The sequence below is a fragment of the Acanthopagrus latus genome, chromosome 21 (genome assembly GCF_904848185.1).
Source record: "Acanthopagrus latus isolate v.2019 chromosome 21, fAcaLat1.1, whole genome shotgun sequence".
In the NCBI taxonomy this organism is placed as follows: domain Eukaryota; kingdom Metazoa; phylum Chordata; class Actinopteri; order Spariformes; family Sparidae; genus Acanthopagrus; species Acanthopagrus latus.
In genome coordinates this window covers 9,092,613-9,118,916 of record NC_051059.1, presented here as the reverse complement: position 1 = coordinate 9,118,916, position 26,304 = coordinate 9,092,613, and the positions used below count along the sequence as shown (strand labels likewise).

At 40.9% G+C, this 26,304-nt stretch overlaps 2 protein-coding genes across 3 annotated transcripts; both read right to left on the bottom strand.

Moving 5' to 3' along the window:
• Positions 1-832: 832 nt before the first annotated feature.
• Positions 833-10,946, bottom strand: asip2b (agouti signaling protein, nonagouti homolog (mouse) 2b). The gene is made up of 5 exons (XM_037083114.1): positions 10,811-10,946; positions 10,567-10,689; positions 2,819-2,892; positions 1,873-2,036; positions 833-1,721 (listed from the first exon to the last, which is right to left on the bottom strand). Exons 2-5 carry the CDS (start codon positions 10,673-10,675, stop codon positions 1,628-1,630), a joined length of 441 nt encoding a protein of 146 aa, XP_036939009.1. The 5' UTR covers positions 10,676-10,689; positions 10,811-10,946; the 3' UTR covers positions 833-1,627.
• Positions 10,947-21,892: 10,946 nt separating this feature from the next.
• Positions 21,893-26,105, bottom strand: LOC119010728 (sorting nexin-16-like). 2 transcript variants are annotated; one of them, XM_037083112.1, is made up of 7 exons: positions 25,099-26,105; positions 24,675-25,013; positions 24,169-24,255; positions 23,051-23,199; positions 22,895-22,964; positions 22,675-22,811; positions 21,893-22,596 (listed from the first exon to the last, which is right to left on the bottom strand). In XM_037083112.1, exons 2-7 carry the CDS (start codon positions 25,011-25,013, stop codon positions 22,545-22,547), a joined length of 834 nt encoding a protein of 277 aa, XP_036939007.1. In that variant the 5' UTR covers positions 25,099-26,105; the 3' UTR covers positions 21,893-22,544. The 2 variants fall into 2 exon arrangements, with proteins under 2 accessions (XP_036939007.1, XP_036939008.1); XM_037083113.1 differs by having other exon boundaries at positions 24,800-25,013.
• Positions 26,106-26,304: the final 199 nt, after the last annotated feature.

Below are 26,304 nucleotides of genomic sequence, written 5' to 3'. Positions count from 1 at the left end.
ATACAGTCGTACATGGTGTGGGTTCAAATTAGATGCATAAAATGGACACTTAAGACTTGTTTTTCAGAGGAAAATCCAAGTGCCTATCGAAAGAATTGCATTTTACTATCTTAAAATACACTTACCTGAGAGTAACTGGGGCAAAAAAAAAAAAAAAATCACATAAGACTACATAAACTTGCATCATTTTCAAGTCTTTGCTTTAAGAAAATGCAATCACTTGTATGTTACTGGATTTGAAATCTCTTCTCTAGGGCGGGCCTAGAAGCTCCTGTCTGACCAAATGAGCTGCCAATCAAACAGATGCCATCTCAGGATCTCCGGTGCAGAGGAATAACGGCATCTGCTGTGAAGCAAGAGGAGTACTGACTGATAAAAGCGTGAAAAAAAAACCCCATCCGCGATAGCAGCTTGAACAGGTGACAACCTCTGTGAAATATACCATCAGTCAAAACGTGTCTGCATGTGTGTCCACGCAGTCAGATTTCCTTCCTTCGCCTCAATATCCATCAGAAGAGGAGCAAACAGCATACCAGTACAAGTTAATACAATTTTCAGACCACAGAGTGAACTGATAGGAGTTAAGAGATGCAAATCTGCTTTATTTTGGAATACTCAGGAGCATAAGTCCCGGTTTACCCTCAAGATATTTTAAGATTGGCAAAATAACTCCTTTTTGGCTTTGTTTTGATCCTGTCTCATATTTTCTAAATGAAATGGTGCTTCCTCCCATAAATCCACATTTAAGTGATTTACATTAAGGCATCTCAGGACAATCCCACTAAAAAAAAAAAAAAAAGCAACTAGGAAAAGAAGAAAAACAGAATGGCAATGGAGGCTTATGAAGTGTTTATTCAATAGCAAAAATATACAGTAGCTTTAACTCATAAATCCACATGTATAACTGGTGAGAGGACCCACACATGTTTCTGATGTAAATCTAGTCATTGTGGGCTCCCACATGCTTAACATGACAGGAGAGCGGTAAGAAACACAACAGAAAAGCAGCAACAGTGTGGGTAATACCGGAGGCACAGCACACACTTTACACGTGATTGTCTACACACATGAGTGTCCTTTGTTAAATTGTATGATGGGTATTTTTGATATCCTGTAAACATTTCTGTGAGTACTTTCTTCTTCATTTCTCAGGAGACTGACGACAGAAAAACACAAGCGTCAAACTTTGATCACCATCTTTCTTTCTATTGTCTGTGCTGAAGCCACAGGCGATGGAAAGAACTCTAATCTTTAGGGGCAGTATTAGGTTTCAAATCTTAGAGTTTACATTTTTACAACATCAATGGGGTAATAATACCAACTCAGAAATATTTATAGAACTGAATAAACAAGCTGCTCTCAGAGAAAAATAAGGTCCCCTGAATACTGTTTGAAGCTAGAAAGATCGCAGGGTCCGCCACGTACAAAGTATGATGTTGTGTTATCCTTTAAGGTGCTATTAACAAGAAAAAAATATTTTTTGAGTCTCATTCCCAACTCATCAAATAATGATGTGATGTGTTTTTTCTCACAAATAGCACCTTTAAGGTCAGTTTGCTTATTTAGTTTTTTTTTTTAAGGCATGAAAACTCAGTTAAGTATGAGTTTTCTCTGCTGTTTTCTTCCCCTAAACTACACAGTCCACACTTAACCTCAGGTTTGTGGTTTTCTTGTTTGTCTCTTCTTCGTGCCGAAGACTAAGAATATTCTCCGAACTGCACCTGTGATGTATAACAGGAAAACACACACACCTCTAGGTAAAATGTCTCATAACTATACATATGACCAGGTGCTGGTCTGTGTCTGCATGTTGTTTTTTTTTTGTGTGTGTGTGCGTGCGTGTGTGTGTGTGTGTGTTTTTGCTTCATCTACGTCTTCTTTAAGCACAGGGGGTTCATTCTCCAGCAGTGGCAGATGGTGTTGAAGAGTCGACAGCGGCAGGAGGCGCAGGGGTCACAGCACGGCACGTGAGAGGAGCAGTTTTCCATCAGGCGGCTGCAGCGACGCGCAGGAGTCATGACGTTTGACCTGTGCTTCTGAGAAAATGCCAACAGGGAGAGTATTCACCCAGAGAGAATTTATATTTAAAAAGAAAACACTGTAATGATACGCTAAACAAACCATATGCTGACACGGGGCTACCATCAAAAATTGTGTTTTGAATATTTAACTCAGTGAACGGTTATGTTTTGAAGTTTTAATGAAAAACTTGTGCAAAAGGACACCGAATGTTCTATATGATATTATTATAAGTTGAAGACATGTTTTTCTAACTTTATGGGAATTAGGGCTAGCTGGTTAGCATGGGCACTTCAGTAAACCTCACTGCAGCACAATGTATAGACACAGACACATTCACATTCTGATGATAAAGTTTTTGTTTTTTGAATGTTTCAAACAAGAAAATCAGGCCCTATGACTACAATCACCTCAGGTTTGGCCTAAATAAATCTTCAATTCACAGTGTGAGATGTGAAAAGACTCTCTGCTCAACACGGCTAACTGAGCTTATTAGCTAATTAGCTAACAACAGCTAGCTACAGAGTGTAGTTAGCAGCAGTTGTTTGTAACTGTTGACACACTGCCCCTTATATATGTTTTGGAGCTACCTTTGAATTCTTGCTATGTCCAACAAGTTAACCCCTCTTACATTTGGATCAAACTCACCAATTCAGACGGTCGCGTTAAAACACGACCTTCAGTTAGGAACTTCTGATTTCCAACATTTACAAGCATGCTTACTGAAGAGGAGAAAGAAAGAAAGAAAGAAAGAAAGAAAGAAAGAAAGAAAGAAAAAAGATGAACAGAGGGATCTTACAGGGATGCGACTTTCCTGTGGTGGAGAAATCTTTCGCCTCGCAAACAGTCGCCTGGTCTTCACCTGGCTCCAAACTATGGTCAAAAAACAGAGTTGATAACAGTGATTTATAAAATCGGAAGTCAATTTAGTTTCCCTGACTAAGAGGCCGACATTAAAAGGCACTTAAGAACAACATGCAGTGTCTTATTTCCCTCTCTTTGTTCTGTGTGTGTGTATTAAAAGACTCTCTACAAAAGGAAACAACATGAATGCAATCGTGTGAGCTTGGAAGCTGTACCCTAACCCTTACCAGACCTAACCAACATTGTGTCATTGCCATATGAGCTCACCACCAAAAAGCAGGGTGGTAAAGGTTCAGCACGATCTAATCGGTGGACAGTGGTGGGGAGCTTGGCATGCTGACCTTCCTTTTAACAAAACTGGGTTGTGATACAAGGAATTTGTAGCCCTGAGCAAGAGAGGAAAATAAACCCTCTCTGACTTGACGATTTCAGCATCCAGTTGACCATTCACAAAGCCAGAGTAGGAGCCTTTTGAGTGTGTGCTTTATTGGCTCCCACGAAGAAGAAGCTTTTTGCTAATTAGAAGAGTTTTAACACAACATAAAACATCTCAAGACAAACATTTGTAATACAAATGTGGTTTTTACTACTTTCTTTGCTCTTGGCCTCCCTCAGCCTCCTTTTCTCCAAAACTCGTTTGCCTGTTGGCAGGAGGATTTATCACTGAGCAGTCTGCGTTTGATTGAATCCGAAAAAAGTCTCAGCTCAACACAACTTTATTTATATAACACTTTAAACAGCCCAGTTGACCGAAGTGCTTTACAGTACGCACAGGAAAACAAAAAAGAGATGGAGAAGGAGGAAAGGGAGATGAGAGTGACGATACAGTAATAACAATACATTTAAAAAAAAGAACAATAACAGCAATGATAATACCCTGCTCAAAAGAATAAGGAAACACACTTGACACCAAGGCAGTTCACCTGCTTTGGTGCAAACTAAGGTGACAGCAGGTGTAATGGAGAGGCGAAAGCAAGACAACCCCCACAAAGGGAATGGAGCATGTTGAGCCACAGCCAGTTGCTCTCTCCTTATCCATCCTAACTGATTCTTCTCTAGTTTTGTGTTTTGCCGTGTCACTACTAGCATGGTAGGTGGCACCTGCAACCCAAGATCACAAGAAGGACTGCCGTGTCTCCTGGCACAGTCTTAAGATACCAGGAGACCGGCTGTCACGCGAGGAGAGCTGGACAGGGCCATAGAAGGGCATAAACCCAGCAGCAGTACCGTTATCTGCTCCTCAGTGTGTGAACGGGAGGACACTTTCAGAGCTCTAAAAAATTACCTCCAACAGGCTCAGATCCTCAGATCTTGGGTCTCGTCCAGTTCTACACAGAAAAATTGGTCGTGGGGTCACGGGTGGTCTGAGCAGAGTGATGGCTCTGTTAACAGACACGGTGTTGGTGGACAAATGATTTGGGGGCCAGTGCGTGTAATACAGGAGCACTTATTCTTTTTGGAGCCGGAGAGCGTGGTGAGAAAACGGGGAGTAGTAAATCGCCCACAGATGGTGGGTGGGGGGTGGAGACAGAGTGCTTTGAGTATGCAAATGGCAGCGAGCCTTTGCCGGCAGCTTCAGCAGATGTCTCTGTTCTGCAGGTTAAAGCTAGTTTTATTGTCTAGTTTGATCCCAATGTCTTCTAAATGTCAACTTTCCAAAAACCGATGAAAATTAGATGGAAGGAAGTGCGGCGTGTGCTGAACCGATTCCCTTGTCTGACTAACATTCAGCTGCACGTAGCTGATGTTACGCTACTGAATGAAAGGAGAGACGGAGGGTTGACCTGTCCTCAGAAAATGTCTTTAAGAAGAACAAAAAATGGCTTTGTTGGGTACTGAAAGTTTAGTTCAGGCCTGATTTGGGAAGCCGTCCTTAGAAACTTTTTGAAAAAGCGCAGGCACTCTCAGAAAACACTGGACAAACCATGATGGGTGAACTTCAAGCAGTCACACCAACATTAGGAGGGTGCCACAACCAGCGGAGCACGTTTTTTTTCAAATGAAGACATTTTAGTTACATCTAAAAAGGATGGGATTGATCCGGTCTTGTATCAGTATTGGGCTCTGATCAGGATGTGACTGGCTCATCGGATATCAGACTGATGTCACCTATCCACGTCCCGATCCAGATTCCATAGTCCGGTGATATTACACCCCCTGGATGGTAAATGGTATTCAGGTGCAACAGTAATGTTTGCTCAGGGCAAATGAACTGTGTCCAGGCGAGGGTAATGCTTCATGCAGTTGTCTGATCAGGCAACTAACAAATAATCACTGTGTCTCACACTATACACAGTCAACTCTGGGATTGATGATTTCACATGCAACAAAATGTTTCTGATACGCTGGAAGCAAGATTTTGGACTAACACGTTTTGCCCCGAATCTGTTTGCTGCTCAAACAGGGGGCTCAGGGGCAGTCGAGTCCCTCTGAAGCTTTGCAATCCAGCCAACTCTTTTTGGAGAATTTGTCAAATAAATCCATAATGATAAATCCGACACTGTCACATGACTCCAAGGCTTCCTGACATGGACACACAGGGACGTGTTTGAGGTGCATCTCCAGCCTTATCCACACTAGTAGCTGCCGCCTCTGGCTGCTGGTGGTTCCTCACGGACAGAGGGTGGTCAAACCGGTGAAAAGCGTGGTGATGATCGGGTGCTGGAGCACCTTTTTTTTCATTTGACACGGGATCGTGTTGAAAGCAGAACTAAAGTCGAGGAGGAGGAGTCTCACAAAGCTGCATGGCGTTTCTACGTGGTGTAGCTACGGCACCCGTAGTTATCCACTGGGCCTTTTAGCAGATTGGATTGCATATTTTATTAGTTTTGATGATCAACCAATAGATGAATAGATTACAATTAGAATAGATTTACAAAAGATGTAAAAAAAAATATGCAAATTCATGCATTCAAATTCCTACTTTCCTTCATTTTTAACGACTGGCCTTCCATTTGTCTTTGAAAAGATTTTTTTTTTGCTGACAGACAGTCTTTGTTGATTATCTGCTGATTTATTTTTCTTCACTGCGCTGAAGTAGGAACATTTCCATGATTGGATCAAGGGCCATGAAATCAGTGCAAATCGGTGGTTTTGTTTTGTTTTTGTACATCTAACACTGCCAAACAGTACCAAGAACAGTATGTAGACTGCAGAAGGTGGGGTGTGTTTCTTGTTTTTCGTTGGCGTTTTGTTACTTGCAAACAGAAACAGCAGCTATGATGTTCATCACTCCAATGGAATTTTTTTTTTTTTTTTTTTTTTAAACCGACCTCGCTCCTCCTCTCTCATGGCCTCAGACACGGCCAATTGTACCACAATGTGTCCTTTACAATCTGGATGTTGTATAGTTCACAAGGCAACAAATCAAAAATCCTCTTTCTTGGAGCTAACCTTTTCCCTTCTGCATCATGACTAATGGCTTCCGCGCCTGATCTTTCACTCCATCTCAATACCGTGGAGATAATCTTTGGCCTGATGTTGAAACATCAGTGATATCACAGGAAATAGCTAAATTCAGCCTGATGGTGTTGCATTCCTCTCCTGCTGATAGAGAGGCCCGCATCCACACTTTGATTTTCACTTTTTTGATACAGTCGTGGTCAGAAGTTGACATAAAGAACGTGTGTCATGGCAATCTGGAGCTCCGAACGCTGTCAGAAATAATGTGCTAAATTTGTACCTTTAGGGGTACAAAAGCTCATCACTGGGGCAGTAACTCCTTATAATTAGAACCATTACAAAACTGGCATTTAGACGGTACTGCCCCAGCCTGTCACTGACAAAAGCAAGCCCTTTCAGTGGACGTTAAATAATGACACTTGGGTGGAATACATCCTTCATTGCTTTCATGAACTCCTCAACAAGTACATTTAACAGAAAATGAATTTCTTTTCTCACCTTTTTTGAGCCGTTATAATCCCAAATAGCTCTCCTTGTAAGAGAAAAACATGCCAATATTTCCAGAGCTCTGAAATGCCAGACAATGTTATATTGTACCCGAACATAAAGTGGAGCATATTTGTACCTTTTACTGTTTTTGAATATATATGTAAGCAGTCATGAAGTTTGGTTTAATAGTGAATTTATAATAGGCCCTCTGAAAATGCACTGGGTTAAAAATATACATACAGTAATTCTAATATTTGGTTAAATGTCCCTCACCACCATTTTGACCTCAGTTTGCCGCTTTTGATAGCGATCCACAAGCTTCTGGCTGAATTGTCAACCTCTCCTCTTGACAGAACCGATAGAGTTCAACTAAATTTGTTGGCTTCCTGACACAAACATGTTCCTTCAGCACAGTCCACATGTTCTCGACGGGGTTCAAGTCGGGACTTTGGAAAGCCATTCCAAAATCTCAACTCTAGCCTGTTTTAACCATTCCTTTACCACTTTAGATGTGTGTTTTGGATCACTGCCCTGTTGGAACACCCAACTGAACCCACGACCCAATCTGCTGACTGATGACTTTGAGCTTTCCTGAAGAATTTGGAGATAATCCTCCTCCTTCATTATTCAATTACTGTCTTTGGAGCAGCAGATCCACTGGCAGCAATACGGCCCCACGGCATACATGATACATGACAGTAGGTCTGATGATCTTGGGGTGAAAGGCCTCATCTTCTCGCCTCCAAACATATTGCTGCTCATTGTGGCCAAATAATTACATTTTTGTTTAATCTGATGACAGATTTACCTCCAGAAGGGTTTTTTTTTTCTTTTTCTTGCTTTAAGGTGTGGCGGCTCGAGCAAAGCGCTTTGTTCTTGCAGGGAAGCCTCTCAGCCCATGTTGATGCAAAACACGCTCAACTGCGGACACTGACACATGTCTTCCAGCGGCTTCTTATTCGTTGCACATGTTTTTTTTTGTTATTTTTGCTCGACTCTTGACCATCCTGACCAGTTTTCTCTCAGCATGTGTAAGTTTGCTTCTTCTTCGTGACTGTGGCAGTGACACAACTGTGCCATGTGCTTTGTACTTACAGTGATGCGCTCTTTCAGATCAGTGCTGAGCTTCTTAGACTTTCTTATTAAAGTCTTTGTTGCTGAGTGTAGCTGAGTCTTCTGGGCCCAGAAAAAAGATTTACCCAAAGATGGCCAAAGATTTACTGCCAGACCCCGCAGTCATCGTCAGCTCTTGGAGCATTTTTGCATTCTTGCAGCTTCTTGTTTTTTTTTTTTTTATTTTATGGCAGCAAAATTAGAGATCTGGATGAGTCTCACTTTTATCAGAAAAAGGTCTGATAATCATGCTGGACACCACCTCCCCAACTGGCCAACAAAGTTAGCAGCTAGACCAGCTAGCTGCGCAGAGTTGAAAATTTAGCAGCTAAGAAGCCGGATGCTTTATCAAAAACAGATCTCAAAGGAGTGTATATATGTGACATACTGACTCCAAATGAGACATGTCGCTCTGTGTCTACTGCAAGTGCGTCAACTGCTTGCTGACAAGTCTGTAATATCAACCTCATGAAGCCATATATTGCACTGCCATGCCAAGCAGTTAGAGATCAGTGACAAACGACGACTTTCAGCTACACATCAAGTTACTTTAAAAGGGACACTTCTTTACTCAGTTATCATCATCAAACTGACTGGCTGGTGTTGTAATGGTGCAATTTACAGGAGACAAAATCCCTGAGTGATTCTGTTAAAGTTTCACAATGTTTGTTGCACCAAAGCAAGCTTAGCACACAACTCAGTGTCTTGTTTTATATGAATTAAACCTAGTATGGCACACAACACTCAGGAATTATGGAATGTGTGAACTTTAAGCCGGACAGACTCTGCATGTGTCCTGCTCAAACTGTGTTACAACTCAATAATCGACAGCAGCTGCGCAAACGCTTTTTGTGTTGAAAAACATATCATCGTACAAACACATCCACTTACACAGATACGCTTGTATGCAACATTTACAACACATTTAATTTCGATGACATTTCGAAATGTCTAAAAAAAAAAATGACGTTAATTACAGCGGGGGTTTCTTTTCACGCTGAAAACAAACAAACTGCAATAAAAACTGGAAAACCAATAAATTCCAACATATTTGTGTGCTTAAACGATGAGTTTGACAAGGTTCCACGGATTCATAAATGTTTCGACTACTGGGAAATTGTAAAACGCTTCGTAGCAAATCCTCCTGAGGACGGATTAAGTGTAAGCAGTGCTGTGGAGAAGGCTCTGTGTCGAAAGGAGTGAGCTGTTTTCTGTTCTGATGTGAGCCTAATAAACTGTGAAGATCATCACTGACTGATTCTTTTTATGCTCAAACCAACTAAACAAAGAGAAACAAACCCTCTTTGTTTCCATTAATGAATAAACAAACTCACCTTAAAGGACAACACAACTTGATACTGTTTTACTTTGTTCATATGTGGCGGACCCTGCCACCTCTCTAGCTTCAAACAGTGTTCTGGGGACCTTATTTTCCTCCGGGAACAGCTTGTTTATTCAGTCATGGAAAAAAAATAAATATTTCTGAGTGTGTATTTCTACGTCAGTAATTGTGTCAAAATTGAAATTTTGAGTTTGAATTTATCCTCTAAAGCCACATTGTCTTCCTGGATCCACAGTCTTCACATATATTCTACATCATTGAATAGTATCTAACCTAAACAAACTTTGTTTTGTTGTTTGGTTCTGTTCCTGGGTGGGGGTTCCCTCCTACACGGCTCTTCCTGAGGTTCCTTTTTTCTTTTCTTCCCCAAAGGTTTTTATTTTCATCTTTATTAATATGGCAAGCTTTTTCGCTCTCGAATCGAGGGTCTAGACGAGCAAATGTGGTTGTGATTTTGGGCTATATAAATCAAACTGATTCAATTTGATTTGAAGCTGTTCACTTGTTTCCTTATTAGATTCAGTGGTCTTGTGCATGCTGTATTTGGCTGTTTTTCATTTTGTTTTTCTTTGTCTTTGATTTAGCTGCATGTCATTTGTCATTTTTTATTGTGGGGTGAGGAGGGTGAGGATGGGGGGGGGGCTTTACTTTACAGAAATAATTCAAGATGGGAATTTTACTCAGGTTAAATCTGGAAATGCCGATTTTCAAACACAAATATATTTTAAAGGTGCACTGCGAAATGATGGGTAGGACAATTTAAACAGATGACAATAAAACTAAATACATAAATAAACTGTTTTCATTTTCGTGATTGAATAAACAAACGGACCTTAAAGGACAACACAATTTCATACTATTTTACTTTGTTTATATGTGGCGGACCCTGCCACCTTTCTAGCTTCAAACAGTGTCCTGGGAACCTTATTTTCCTCTTAGTTTACTCAGTCATGGAAACGATAAATATGCCTGAGTTTGTATTATTATTTCTTTAATATTGTAAATATAAAAATTCTAAGTCTGATTTCCTTCTCCAAAACTCCATTATTCCTCTTTAAATACACATTTAAATGTGAGGGGGAAACGCAGGTATGAACAACCTCTGTCTCTCCTCACTTCAAATATTTATTTTCGCAACATTTAATTTCACATACCAGACTCACTTTGCAAAACCAGCCCGTTTCATTATGGCATATGGAGGATGGATGTTGTTGTTGTTTTTTTTTTTGGGATGTTCGCTGTTGCCTTTGAACGCCGCACCGCACTCAACTCAAAACCAAAAATAAAACTGCATGAACGTGCACATAAATTATCGTCCGACCGGGCTGAACCCTCACCTGTGTCATTCTCAGTCTTCCTCACATCTTTCTTCGTGTCCTCTGCCCAGGACAGCGGGATGGAAAGCAAGAAGAGGCACAGCAAGTGTTTGCCGGTGATCTTCCTCATGATGATGATGAGATCTGTTGATAGAAAAGAAAGAGAGAGAAGGAAAAAGAGAGAGAAATCACTCTCACGTTCATTAAATAAATCCCAGATTTGTCAAGCACTACTGTGGACAAAGACAGCCCGAGAGTCACGTACTTGTCCTCCTGTCGGCGCTCACTTGTAACACCCTCTCTGGTTGTGAGGAGGCATCAGTGTGGGCGACGAGCGACACGGACCGACAGGCTCCGCCCCCAAGTGACGGCCCCGACACGCTGCAAGAGATGATGCTTGGTGAACGCGGTTGCCAGGGCAACTGACAACAGGTCAGTCTCAGAGAAAGCAAACAAAATGTCCTAGCAGCTTTCTATAGAGATAGAAGTGGACATGAAGCCTTGCTTAAAGTGACTGACAAGTTTTAAGTTGAGTGAGGACTTGCTAAGTGCGCTACATACACTCCAGTTAAAGCTCCTAAATGATGTTAACAATGATGTTCCAAAGTGTCCCGGTGAGCCATGTCAGTGAGTGAGCATGGACAGTACCAGACCAGCTCAAGCAAATACAGTGCGGCCAGCATTACAGGTACATCATGTCAGAATTCCCATGTTGAATTCATACTCGGCACAAATATGTGGCAGCGTGTCAAAGTAACCGCTAACTGCTGCTAAATGAGGCTGCCGTTGGCTTTTTAGCTCAGTTAGCAGTGCAGCTTGCATCCCGAAGTTCAGAGCTCCAGAGAACTGTTGGTGGTTGCGCCGCTAGCACGGGATATTTTGACCGAGACGGGCCAGGGTTAGCTGGTTAGCATGCTAAACATGCTTTGCAGCACAATAGATAAATATCATAAAATCAAAACTGTTATTCCTCCATATTCTGTTGACAGTTTTAGTTAAAGGTGCCGTATGTAAGATCAGGGACCAGTGGAATGTTCATACTGCTAGCAATGGGGCTTCTTACCATTACTGGTTAGTGTGCTAACTTCAGTAGACATCTCTGCAATGCAATTCAAAGGCATTATGAGTTGTTGTTGTTGTTGTTGTTTTTTAAATGTGAAAACAAAATCAAACAACCAAAAAAAATAGAATTATCCTTCTCTGAATGTGTTCGTGTTTTGGTGTCTGGTGAACTGCACATATCCATTTCTAAAAAAAAACAAAAAAAACAACAAAACCAAAACAACAAAAACCAAACGCGAATGCTCGTACCAGTTTATGGCACCAAGCTTTAAAAGGAAGAGGGTTTCATAGCAGGAAATAAAAGCTGATGAAAAGTTGATGAAAAATCCAGCTGTGGGCGATTCATTGTCCTGCCATGACTTGAATGTATCCATAAAAACCACACTAAAAGGCGGTTGCTAACAAGTGACTAAATGAGGCTACAGGGTGGTGGCATCATTACGCCAAACACAGAGACTCATCTACTCAGTTATCCATCCCTGCAGGGCCTAAATTACAAATCAAATGTTGTACTGTAAAATAAAAGCACGATCGAACTGGTTCATTTCAGTGTGTGTGAACTGAATGTTGAGCTAGCTCTTCTGAAGTGTGAATTGTCACAACACTGGTTTCAGGGTCCAGGTATTTTGCATGCTGCTGCACCATCATGCACGCTGGCAAAGAACAGACACTGTTGATGTTATTTTGTTACAGCTGTGCTTTTCCTGTATGAAATGATAAAACGTCTGCTTGCGGTCAGGCTAGTAAAACCTGGATGGAAGAAAGTCAAACGCTAAATTCAAAACTTTATTGGAATACTTGCTTTGACAGCTCTTGGGGATCAGTTACAGCCACAGCTGGACAGAATGATCCAGTGAACATGGACTCCTGTGGAGCTTTTGTTGGGCCGGTACTTTGTTTTCCTTCTTTATTATTTTTCTCTGATTTCAATGAAAGGGGAGGTCAGGATCGTCTTGGTGATACCCCAATATATGTTCAACATCATAAAGGTTGTCTCATGAAACCGCAGAGATGTAAATAAACTCAAATAATGTGAATCAGGTGTGGAGCAGTATGAAAAACTTAGAAGCAAACAGGAGATATCACAAGGGGAGGGTTTTATCAGCTGTTCTTGTCATCCAACCTTTATAATTTATAGCACTACAGGCTGCAAAACATTTTTTTTTCTAAACTGAATGACCTGAAATGGCCTCTGCAAAGTGGAGACGTGCTCTAGTATAGATGCCGCTCTGTGTTTCATTCATGGTGTTTCACAAACCATTCCTCCGGGTGTGAACTGCCGATGCGTAGTGGCTCTCACGCCATCCATCTTTACAACTGACGGCAAAGTGGTTGCTAATAATGACCTAATGGTGCCCATGTGGCATGTTGTCACAGACTTCTTCCTTGATCAATCAACCAACCACCATCTGTTCAGAGATTTAACTTCATGATTCATGGACTTATGGGTCCTGTAAAACAGGATGAGATAATAACTCTGTGCAAGAATCCATTTGACAATCAGCATGATCTCATAAATGGTACGCCACTTTTATGGACAGTTCACATGCTGAATCACACATTTGAAGCTTTTCCCCTGCATTTAGCATGTCTGAATGTTATGAGTTTTGGCCATGCGGGAAAAGTCAAAGTAAGCATCAAGAAATGATCATGGTAGTGATGGATGACATGGCCTTCAATTTGTATGATAACATTTTTCACAAGGCAACACATATATCCCAATGCTCCTCAAAACCACTTCATAAATTGGACTGGGCAAAACTGATATCAATATCGATCTTGTCAATATTGCGACAGCGTTGTAGGGATGACTGTTAGTCCTTTCACAAAATGTTAACACAATAAGAGTTTTGATGCTGTATGTTATCATCAGTAATGTGCATATAATGTAAAAACAGGTAAAAGCAAGCATTAGAGCACGTAAAACAGTCTAGTAAGTACAAAAAACTACGTAACTTTCCTGTGCTGACCCATATACGGTATTCAAACGGTAGTAATGTGACTCGCTGATGCCGATAATCCCCTCAGTCAACTCCTTGTGGATGCCTCAGCTGGAGTTATGCCCCTCCGGCCTCAGCAGCGCTCAACGGACTGCCTCGCTGGCTCTGTTGTGAAATGAAATGCTTGAAGGGCCACGAGTGCGTACATCAACATTGTTTGTACTGTCAACATCTGTATGCTGCTGTATCGCTAAGTTTCATACGTTGTGCTGGCCATCACAGCGGCTTGAACAACAAAATCTAACTCATCAAATCGTAGAGCGACCTCAAAGACAGCGTAACGTATGGAGAAAAACAAGGATGAGATTTGTTGGGGTTTATGCATTAAACCAGGTAGACGGACGGCGTCAGTATGACCTGCCCACACAATCATGATGGCTCAATAGCCGTATCACAGTGGATCCTATAGATTACCTCAGTATTGAGAAGATATTTTTTTTATATAAAAATAAGTCCCTATTGCCAGCATCCTCAAGAAAGCCAGCAGCCTCCCTTGGCACAAAATCTATGAGGCCCCACTAATTCAAACATCTGCCGCTGTTACATGGTTACATTGAGAATTGTATGTTATGAAAACAATGTTTTTGTTTCTAAGTCACTAATAGAGACAACACATTTTTTTGTTGAATCCAATACTGAGGGAGAACGCCAACAGCTGCAGCAAAGGTGTTCTAATTCAATACTCCTGAGCAATTTGGGGCCATCAGATAACTTATTAACCACAGATAACCATATTTAGTGCTGATTTTGTCATGACATGCTCAGATTGTTGTTCTGTTTTGTCTAAATAATTGAAAGAATCCCTACTGACAGACCTCTTTTAAAGGTTGAGATCCTTTTTTTGTTAAACCAGAAACAGACTTGCCAAATGCACCAGACTCCATTTGCAGAAACGGCAATTTTATTATCATCAAACACACTTCATTCAAACCAGACAGCGACAAAATAAAACTCAGAAACCTGCTTTTATTTATATTGTTCTAACAATCACTCAGTCTGATTTTGTCAAGATCGCCGTGTTAGATGTGGAAATATCAGGAGAGAAGCAAGATAAAAATAAAAATGTTCCGGCTCTGTAAATGGAGTCTGCTGATGATCTCTCAGTTGTGGTTGGTGACACAAAAAAAGATCACTTCAGCCTGAAACAAGTTTGAAAATAGCCACAAAAAAAAAGAGGGAAAAAAAAGATACATGATATGTTTTTTATTTTCAAATGAAGTTGCTTTGCATTCATTTATTCACATTTCAACACATATTCAGTTTTTTCTGATTCGGCCTCAACTATGGCTTCATCCTGCAAAAACACGATGAGGCCACAGGCCCCTGGAGGTTTGAGGCCCCTGGGCACTGGCCTAATTGGTGGTTAAACCATGCTTGAGTGCAGATGATTTGAATTTGAATGAATTCCGATGAGGTCCAGATGATATCACAATGGCTTAAAAAAGGTCAAGCCGAAACTAAAATCTCCTCTCGGTTGGTGGTTGATCACTGTATTTCCACAAGCTGCACAGTCTCAAGTGTCTCATGCCAAGAAATGCAGTCTTTTGGATTCTTCCTTTCCTAGATGACATTCCAGCATTATAGATCAACAGTCTGCAGCTTTCACCATATCCTCCCACTTGTACTTACAGTACCATATAACTCATGTGAAACTGGCACAGTCTGACACATAACCCCTAAAGTAGCAGCGCTGTATGTGGACTATTTGTCTGACTGTGTTTGGGGATGTAAGAATAACAGGGTGTCCTGCAATGAACTGAGGAATGTCATTGGATCCATTTTTAACTAGCTTACCTGTTAAGAGTTTTATTTACAAGTCAGACATGTTGTAGTCGTGAATTTTTACAGGTTTTGTAATAGGAAGGAAAGTTGCCAATGTCGAAGGTTCTGTCTGCTGTCGTTTAGAATTATGACCTGTGAATGAAACTTTTCAGCTGGAACTCCAGTTAGGAATAAATGTTTCATTTCCAACATTAGCACAGCTAAAATCATGTGCAGAGGGTGCAGAAAGGTGCACTGTTTTACAGGAAATGTTGCTGGAACAGTCACACTCCCCGTGGGACAAAAAAGATTAGTGGTACAATATTGGACGGACAAAAGGCACAAGGCCACTAATGTAGCTTTAATATAAACCCTTAATCTTGCTTGAAAGGCTGCCCTGTGGTGTGCCAAATCTTACTGAGCACCAGTTTAAATATACAGCCTTTTACCACAACAGTGGACCCCATCCTGTGGCACCAACCAAATCCTAGGTGGATGTGAGCGGGTGTTTTTCTTGAATATGACAACAAAAAATATTTAGACTTTTAGGGTCATCAACACAGACCAGGGCCCAGTGGAATCTGCTCTTCTCTCAATAGTCCCAGTGGATTTAAAGATATATAGTACTTGACTGATCAGACTCAAAGGAGACCTATTATGCTTTATTCATTTTTTTTGTTTTCTTCACCCTGATGTGTTGGTTCTTTTGGTCTTGAGAGCTAAACATCCCAGGTCCACACCAGTGAGAGCTCCTTCCACAGAAAACACTACTCCTATACTTCCTAATAACTCCTAACTGAGCTAACAAAGAGCATTTCAGACAAAGGGGGAATACAGTGCTGTAACACTGGACATTATCAGAAAACCGATGGGTTTTTGAAGCATTAAGATATGTAAACCTTTTCTAGTGGTAACCCAAAATAAATCTATGAGCCTAAAAATGAGCATAATAGGTCTCCTATATGGGAGCTGTCTAAATTTGTCTGTCACTGAAAGCCTTTGAAGAAGCTTGCTTGTTACAGACATTTTACAGGGAATTCACCCACAGAGGGTGACAATAAAAAAAAGTAATGTTTTTGTTTATTTTGAAGCGCTCTCCTAATGCATCACATTTTCCTTTATACTTCCCCCCTTTGTCCTTTTCCCGCCTTTTTTCCCTTTCATAGATAAAATATATCTTTGTGCTTCATGACTGTGAAAGAGAAAACAGGAACACAAAATCAAATACAGGACACTGAGAACAGAAAATACCATAAATGCATTTAGAGTGGAATAGCAAGATCAAAACTGGACTTGCATTTATGGAGAAAATTGTATCAACGTAGTATGAATTATTTCTAAAAAATAGTTAATAGACAAAAACTGTCCAGTAAAGCAATATGATGAAGCAGAGTTACAAAAAACAGGCCATGGATCACAAAGGAAATGCAAAAATACGCTATACAGACAGTTTATAAAATATGGAGTTAAAGAGGCCAATCAGAAGTATAAGAAAAACAAAACATAAACTTACTAATATTACGAGGTCATGCAAGAAGGATTAGTATCCTAGAATATCAGAGGATGACTAAAACAATATTAAAGGCATATGGAATGTTTTAAACAATATTAGCAGTTCAACTAAGTTATCCTGGATGTTTTATTGACAATAATACGTTGATATGAATGATGTGATTAGTGGGTTTAATATTTTTATTGTAAATGGAAAAATCAGGGACAAACAATCAGAAGAGGGGGCTCTCCTGAAAAATACAGACATAGTAAAGACATCACTCGTACTCATCACTCACAACCAGTACATTTCCACCAAAAATTAAAACTGCTTAAGTTATTCAGTTATATAAAGCTGGGGATGCACAAACGTTCACCAAGCACAGGGTTGCATCAATACTCTTGGAAATAAACTGGGATTGTTATTTATGTGTTGGACTGAGTGGTAAATAAACTGGGGACAGTTGATTTTATGAGTTATAAATACATTTGAGAGTTAAAATAATATATGAGTTAAAAGAAGAAAAGTGAGAAAGGGTATGTTTTACTTCTGCCTACTCCTTTTCAGACACTGTTACTTTTGTTTTGTTTTGTTTTTTTGTTATGTTGTGTTTCATTTTTGGTGTGAAATAAAGTAATTCATCATTCATCATTCATTCACCTGTTTTTTTATTTGTTTATTAGTCCCTGTCTATTGAAACCTGTGTTTTCCAATTCTTCAGTTTGTCTGATTATGTTCTGGTTCCCTGCGTCAGTCCTGTGTGCCTTGTGTTCCTGCCTGTGTTCCAAGTGCTTCTATTGTTTGAGCTTGGTTTAGTTTTTGAATTTTTTCCATCCTGCCTTTTTGTTTCTTGCATTTTGGATTTTTTGTTTGGACTCCAGCTTTGTTACTTAAGCTTGCCTTTTGTTCCTTTCAACTCACCTGTCTCCTGAGTGTCTTGCACTTGGGTCCTTATAATTTTTGCTACATGTAACGTGGGCAGGTTTTCCTCGGGCAAATGAAAACGACTGATGTTTCCCTCACTACTGCATTTCTATGGTCCCTAAAGTGTCTTTCCCTTCATATTGCTGCCTCCACAACATTAAATATGATTCCCTCTTTGTTTTTGTCATTTGGTTGCTTTCGTCACAGGTGTCACTGACTGTTACCATGGAAACATGGCTCTTAGTTCTGCCATAAGGGGGACGGATAATACTTGATATCACTGTCTCAGTTCAGTTAAACCAACCAGCTTTTGCCACAACTAAATCAATCACGTCATTGCCGTCAAACTTTAAATCTGTTCTCCTCTCTCCTGTTGTCATACCTATTCAGAATGAAGTCGTTCCGGACTTCTGGATTTGTTCTTCTCAGATTTTTATCTGTGAAGAACAAATTGGAAATCAGCAAGAAAATACCCTGGTGCTGAACAGCTTTGGATAGGGAACTTTGCAAAGTGGGGCTCCACTTTCCCCAAGGGCTCTGAACCTCCCCGGGGGCTCTGAACCTCTGGTAAATCCAAAGTTTCCTGGTCACTGTGATGTGATCAGTGGTAGTTTGATTTACTGCAGATTCCTTTAAGAGCACGATCTTAAGCAGAGCCTTAAGAATGAGCACCTTTTTCCTTGACCATGGCGCCCTGAGGTATCCTGTGTCAAAATCTAATGTTAATATCTTTTAAATGTTACATGGAACATAAATCTATGTTAACCTAACCTATAAATGAATGTATTCTTATCAGACTATAAAATAAAAACAGGAATTTGGGGTAAGATAGTATTTAAAAATAGGAATTCCTGTCTGCCCTTTTCAAGTTCAAGGTAAAGTACAATAATTCCAGCATGTACGTAAAGGCACCAGTATACACACATAATGCAAAGAGTGGGGATGGATCGTCAGTAGGGTCAACAGGTCCAAGTATGCTTATTGTGTTCTGTAGGTTTCATTAATAGGATGAACTCAAAGCTTGAAGCGGTGTTCTCACCCAAGGAACTCCAGCTGCACAGCAATAACACACGAGCTAAAGACCAGCATGTGATCCGAGACTAAAAAATAATGGCGGGCTGCATGTCACACAATTATTCTCGGGGATTGATGAAGAGTCTTTTAAGAGATTTTTGTTCAACATGTGCAGCATAATCTGCCATTTCTCTTTAACAATGGAGCCCTTGGGAGTAATCTGTAAGGAGTCTCTTTAGCAGGTTTTGCTCAGCTGTTAATAGATCATGGTATTGGGAAACGTAATCTACACGTGGGCGTACATGAGCTACTTTTATCTCCACTGACTTTGCAGTCATGGTGAGTGTTTTCTGTCCTCAGAAGGTTGTTCGCATGTAGAATACGTGCCCAATTGTTCATTTCACTCACATCTGCGGGAGACATCTTGACGCTGGATTTTCCCCCATGTGGCCAATGAATAAATGTCGGATCACTGAGTCCCTGGCCTTGAGAGAGAGTATACGATTCACCTCAAACACCACACGAACAACATTATCACTACATTCTAATAATATATATTATAATTTCTGACCAGTATCTGTGATCCAAAAAGTTCTCCAAAACAAAACAAATGTAATTCCTTATTTACTCTCACTTTGTGCATATGATGTAGCCAAACACAAGTGCTAAGGTGGAAAAACAGCCTATCCAAAGATCAAAATGCATAAAACTTTCCAAGTTTATGGCTTCTTAAAAATGAAACAGACTATATACTGCATTTCTGGATTTGAAATGTCATTGGCTACACGATGCACTAATCGACCAGAGGCTGGTGTGTAAGCGGCTCAGGAGGGAGGAGAAAGGGAGTCTGCACAATCACTGAATGATGGTTGTAGGCTTTAGGACGGGCTTAGAAGCTACATGCACACACTTTTGTCCTGCTTATTTTTGCAGTGATGTCAATGTTTAGAAAAGGAGGAAGGATGCATGGAATTAAAAACTTTATATCTCTGGTTCTGTTTAATTGATGTGAACTGTCTATAATGTGTCTGCAATGCTAAACCAGTAAAATTCTTTTCATAACATCACTGGAAACAATTTATCGGGTTACTGTACAAGCAGCTCCCTCCGCGCCATAAAAACATTTTTGAAAATTGTTTTCACGAATGCAGTAATCCCTCCCCCCCTCTGAGATCTGTAAACACACTTTATACTATAAATTGTCTGGGATTATCCTTTAAGAACAGGGGGAAAATGTTTTGTCAGGATAATCTTACGTCTTTCATATTCTTTTATGTTCTTTTTTTCATACTGTCCCTTCATGGGAAACTGAAAAATAAAAAGTCTTGCCAAGAAAAAAATGAGAGGCAAGTATTATAACAACAATCTATAAAACGATTGTAACAAAAATAGAGTTTTCCCCCCAGTTTTGCAGATTTAACCAAGACAAGGATCTTGGGAGTATTATTCTGGCAAAACACTCAACCCATTCTTAAATCATCAATCATCATCAACATCTAAAAGAAGACAATGTAGACCAGATGCATCACCAGATAGTTTTTTTGTTTTTTTGTTCGCCTGCTAGTCAGAAGTTTTCCTCCGTGCTTGTGCAATCTGGTTGATAAAGAGTATTTGCCAACTGCCAAGAGCAGATGAACCCCTGTACACTGTTTGTACATACCATCTTTGGCATTGTAGAGTCATTCCAAATCATTGGAAGGCATTAGTCATCAAATACATTCAAAATTACTATTGTTTTTCAAATACAAAAGTGACTTTTTAATTTCATTGCCGGAAATGAAGATTGAGGACAGGACAGTCTCAAGGCCTAAGGGAATGAAGCTGCTGTGACTGAGTCTGTTGTTAAGGCAGTAGTGGATGCTTCTGTATCTTTTGCCAGATCGCCGTGGGGTGAGCAGACTGTGGCTGTGGTGGGTGTGGGTCTGTAGAGCCTTAGAGTCCTGGGCCGTGCTTGAACCATGCCAGTCCACAGACTGGCATGGTTCAAGCACGTTTCCAGTCAGGATGCTTATTATTTCTCAAAGCTCGACCAGAATCTTGCTCTGACATGTAGCCATCCTAACTTTCCCTAGGAAGTAAAACCTTTCCCAGTGTTGAGCTCTAACATAGAGGAGACGTGACTGCCAATCTGAACTCTCAGGGATCTGCTTTTGAGAGCTGTTCACAAGCCCAGAGTGTTACATTTTCAGCTGAGCTGAAGTCAGCATACATCCTCCTGATGCTCTTGTTCTATAGATGTGTGAAGACTGAGTGATGGGCAGTGGTTATGGCATCCTCTGTGGCTCAGTTGGTTTTGACAGCACACTGGTAAGGGTCCAGGCTGGCAGGGTGTGCTAGAACCAGTTTCTCAAAGCACTTGATCAGAATGGGGATGAGAGCCAGAGCGACAGTCATTAAGACTTTTAGGTACAGGAACGATGACTGCCGTCTTGAGGCAGGTACAGAAAGTGGGTCCAATCATCCTTGAGTTTATCAGGCAGTTACAGCTTTTTTTTTTAAAAAATGGTTTTGTAACCAAAATAGCCTCTATAGGCCTCTGTGTTCACTTCCAGTAACGATGTATGTTCATTTGATAAGCAGTGGGCACACTGCTGGCCAGATCATTCAGCTGTTTTTGTTCATACCAAAAGCTTTCATTACACAATACGAATAGAATGATCTGAATGGAGCCTGGCTCCAGAACTCTGAATTGCTGCCAGTGTCTGAGATTTGTTAAGTGATTCAAATAAGAATGAAGTAAACAAATTGGCTGATGACTAACAAGGTATCAAACAGATTCACTAGAACAGGACTGAAGCTCACCCATGCTCTTGCTCTCTCTCTCTCTCTTTCATACACACACACACACACACACACACACACACACACACACACACACACACACACACACACACACACACACACACACACACACACACACACACAAATAGACGTTTCATTTGTTGGTTTGTAACAGCTTTCTGAGAGGAAAACATCACCTGAGCCCATCATCAAGGAGCATGCTGTTCTATTCAAGGTTGGGAGAGATGTCCTCGTGTTTGATGAGAACAGAACATCAACTCTCCATCGCCTCCACTCACTCAGGTGCAGAGGCGTTACCTTTGGAAACTGTTAGTACGCTGCCACCTTCTGGTCATGTTTGTCTCAAGCTTTAAATCTAAAGACACCTTGGTCATTAGGATAACAAGGTTCATTATTCACATTTGGGGCAAAAACGCAGGTACTGCAAATCAACATAACACACAGGCCATTTTTGTGAATACAATACTGGATATCTTGAGGTATTTACAGCTTATTAGGAAAACTTAAGGAAAAGACAGCAATGCAGTTACAATCCACCACTTAACATACAAACAAAAAGTCTGTAGTTCTCTGCAGTTGACAGAATAACATCATTCACCATGACAGTACTGTCGCTGAGCTTGTGTTTTGTCAGAAGTTTCAGAGCAAAATCTTAAAATGAGTCATCGTGAAGGACAAATGTGGGAACATCGTTAACAGTAACACAGAAAATAAATATTAGCCTTTTTAGTGAGTGTGAAAAAGAATAAGACGCTTGCCTTGTGTGAATTGATAACTGCCAGTTTGAAATTGGAAAGTTAGTGACGAAGACTTCTGTAACAGACTTTGGAGGACGTGAGGTAACCTGGTTCTGTAAAATGATTCTTTGTCAGTCTCAGTTTCAGAGTATTCTCTGTCATCATGCACGCCTTCATATGTGTCTGTGCATTGCTGCTTTAATCCACTCACATCCATCCATCCATCCATTGACCGCTCGCTGCAGAAAGTGTCAGGGGTCTGTGTAAGATGAAATCGTTTCAGTACAGGGTACAGTACATATAAAGCTTGTATTCTGTGCAAGAGAAATATCTTTACTTGGCTTTCTTCACCAGGAGGCTGATATAGTATTCCTTCTCCTCGAGGGTCCTCTTCAAAATGTCAAACTCCCTCTGACTTTCTGAGAGTTTTGTCTGAAGATGATGGTTAGTCTCCTCCAGAGTTTCACAAAAAGCCTGCACTCAGAACAACAGCCAGCAGATTACCAAACAACACTCAACGTTTGTGGCTATATTTTTGTGAAAGAGTGTGACCTCACCCTAATTTCCTCCGGGCTGTCAAATGGACTCGGTGGGTCAACCAAACACAGGAAGTTTCTGACGGCTTCACTGGGGAGCAAATAGAGCCAAAACCACAAATCAAACAAGGTGGAGTGCGATTCCTGAATCAGAGTTTTGAATGCCACAACACACACCTGCCGATGACGTCTTTGTCTAGCGTCAACTTCTGCAGAAACGTCTGCAGCCCGATCTGCCTCTTGTCTAGAAATTCCGCATCATAGTTGTCTTTGAACCAGCGCTTAGGAGGCAGAGCATGACAGAAACTGGGAAACAGCTTTTTAAGCTACGTGACAGCAATGAACAAAAGGATGAGAAAACAAAAAAGAAGTATGACAACAACATCAAAGAGTCAATAGTTAAGAAGACCAAGAATAAAATGGCTCAATACAGCTTGTCAGGTTTACTCCAAGTCTCCAGATGTTCCAAGAACTTAAACTGATTTGAAAAGACATTATTTACCCTTCTTCAAGTCAAAACCTTCACTGTGGCTGCTAAGCTAAAAGTGTTAGCGTGACTGTGTCAGAATTCCTTTAATAGTCCCACAAATGGGGATATTTGTGTATAGAATCTTTTCAAATTAATTTAGGGTCTCGGGGCTTCTGGAACTTGCTGGAACACTTGTTTTGCTGTGAATCTCCAGAAATTATTTGTTGCACTGGCATGACTGAATTTTCACTTTTGATGAAAAAATGCACACTAATAACTCTTGGGAAAAGAAGACCATGCACAATGCTCTTGCCCAGCATCATAAGTTACTACCTCTTCCAAGGAAGTTATGTTTTTTATGTCCATTTGTTGGTTCGGTTTGTTTGTCAGCAAGACAAAAACTACTGAACATGTTTTTCATGTGGATGGAGGATGGAGCTCAGCACAGCTCAGAACAGACTCCATTAACTTTTGGTGCGGATCCAGATAAAGAATAGAGTAAATTATTTCTTGCTTTCTTTAACATTGCGAGAGTTTTTTTGTCGATCGAAACTGACATATTTGTATATTTCTCAGTGAATAAAAAAAAAGGTGGTATTTAGGTGGCTGGTGTTTATAAGTGAGTACAAAACTGAACGGTCGGGCTTGGTGGAGGAATGAACTCCATGAATGACAAAGGTCCAGAGGGACTGAAATGTTAGTAAGATCAATAAATTGTGAGGCAGAGCAAGATCTTCTATTTTCAAGGCCCCCCCACCATCTGTGTGTAATGACACTGGCTGTTGGCGTTAACTGATTTCAAGACTGTTACTTACTTGGATCTCACCTTGTCATGGAGCCTGTGGAAGTCTTTGTATCGTCTGAAGATCACCCAGCTGTCTCCTTGCCCCTCCCTCACCAGGATCTTATAGACCTACAACACAGAGGCCAACGCAGTCGGCACAAAAGAGAGAGCATCTGCACGGTTAGCGAGCTGTTCTCAGTGTCCCAGCAAGTTAAAGGTGTTTAAGTGCGTGTGTCCTGCAGAACTGGAATCTTCAGTGCAGTTTATGTTGCAAAACGCGCTGACATGCTCACACTTGTGACTGACTGGTTTTGCTCATTCAGCAGTATTGTTCCATCAACACACACACACACACTAGTTATGTAATCTTTTACAAGAGAGAGAATCATATGATGCCAGTGTGACATCACACAAAATGTCAAAGTCTGTGTGTTTGCAAAAGGCAAACACATCATTTCTGAAAAGGTTTTAACCTAAAAAATACAACCTTCTAAACACATTTGTATCAGTTTGAGCTCTCTGTCCTGCCAGACCTGCTCCATCCATACCGTAAACTTTGCCCTCCCCTCCAGGATATCGTAGCCCAGCAGTGTAGGGGTGATGGGTCTCTCCACCCAGCTATCGCAGCGCCTCCCTTCATCCTCCAGCAGTGTGGATAACCCATCCAACACACCTTCTTTGGGTCTACTCCAGGAATCATCTGGGATGGGAGTCCCAACTACAACACTGCAGGGTCCAGCTCCTATCACCCAGGAGATGTTTTGTGGAGGTGAGGGCTCAGAGTCCATGGACGAAGCAGGACGTAAGGGAGAGCCTCTCCTTGTCCAGGACCTGCATGCTCCAGTCCAGTCCACCGGGAATGGGACTGGAACAAAGGGAGCAGCCATCTGTGGAGGCCCAGGTGAACTTCACAACCAAGCATGGACAGTTAAATGATATAAACACAGAGAGTTCATGCAGTAGCTGACTTACACCAGGTCCGCGTAATGCTCCCAAGTTTTGTGTCTGTTCTGAGCTGTGCAGGTGCTGTCTTGCTGATAGATCGCTGGATCATCAAAAACACTAGGCAGGGTGTGTGAGTTCCACATAATCAGCAGTTATAATGTGGTCACTGATTTGTGGACACTCTCCGTTTCACAAGAGTTTCAGGTTGGTGACAACATGTGCTTCTGCGGGTCACGTGCTTCATGGTATGTCCCATCGCCAAAGATATGGTGTGCTCTTCCTGTTAAAATGTAACGCAAACAGACCCTGCCTACTAAACGTCATAATGCAAATGTAAACCCAGTGAGTGCCTTGTAATAGTATTGTGATTGGAAATCTATTCAGCCATATTGTAAACTGTGATACATAAGATAATCGCAGGTAACACAACTAAATTGACAGTATGGATCACCCTTAGTAGACAAACATATATTTAATATAATGACATTCTGTATTTGTTTTTTTTTCTTCTACAATGTAAGCTTAGCCTGATTCCACAATAAGTATCACATTTGAATATTGTTACCACAATCAATTTTAGTTTCTGCAATTTTGATTTCCTTCCCGTCTTTTATTTATTCATTTTTTTTATTAAGTCTCATTGAAAGAGAGTTCGTCCTTGATGAATGTTGTGTTTTGTCTTTTAAAATCATAATAGAGGCAGGATATCTAAAATAAGTGAAGCACTGGATTAAGCGTTTTAATGTATTTGTTGACGATTGTAAAAGTACCCGGTGGCGATGTGGGGCTTAGCCGTCCTCGCACAACCCAATAAAGTTTCCACTTTTCGTTGTTGACATGGATTCACACGTGGCATCGACAACAACTGTGTAGGAAAGTCCCATGTTTGGGGAATTCCGACATTTTGAAACCCCCGTAATTTAACAGTTGAGTTCAGGCTCGTAGGAGGTTTTTGCTCCAACGAAACTGAAACAAAAAATGCTGTATTAAACAATGCAGTTTTCCAAACACTCTATAAACACTCATGAATTAACATGTTTGGTCTTGTCGCTGTATGTAATTTCTCCTCGAAACAGGACTGCACATTCGCGGAGGGTGTACGTATTCAAATGGCTTTTTGCAAGGAAGTCCAGGTCAAATGTCTGAAAGCGTCGAAACCTACGGACGTGAACGCATCTCGCCAAAAACCCGGAAGCGTGTCGTCATTAGCAACAACAAACCCACCTGCCTTAA

Coding starts and splice junctions, on each gene's coding strand:
- asip2b (XM_037083114.1), bottom strand. CDS start 10,675: ATGAGGAAGATCACCGGCAAACACTTGCTGTGCCTCTTCTTGCTTTCC. Junction 2,893..10,566: donor GAAGACTGAGAATGACACAG/GTGAGGGTTCAG, acceptor TTTTGACCATAG/TTTGGAGCCAGGTGAAGACC. Junction 1,722..1,872: donor CCCCTGTGCTTAAAGAAGAC/GTAGATGAAGCA, acceptor TATACATCACAG/GTGCAGTTCGGAGAATATTC.
- LOC119010728 (XM_037083112.1), bottom strand. CDS start 25,013: ATGGCTGCTCCCTTTGTTCCAGTCCCATTCCCGGTGGACTGGACTGGA. Junction 22,965..23,050: donor GACAAAGACGTCATCGGCAG/GTGTGTGTTGTG, acceptor TTTGCTCCCCAG/TGAAGCCGTCAGAAACTTCC. Junction 22,597..22,674: donor CTCCTGGTGAAGAAAGCCAA/GTAAAGATATTT, acceptor CATCTTACACAG/ACCCCTGACACTTTCTGCAG.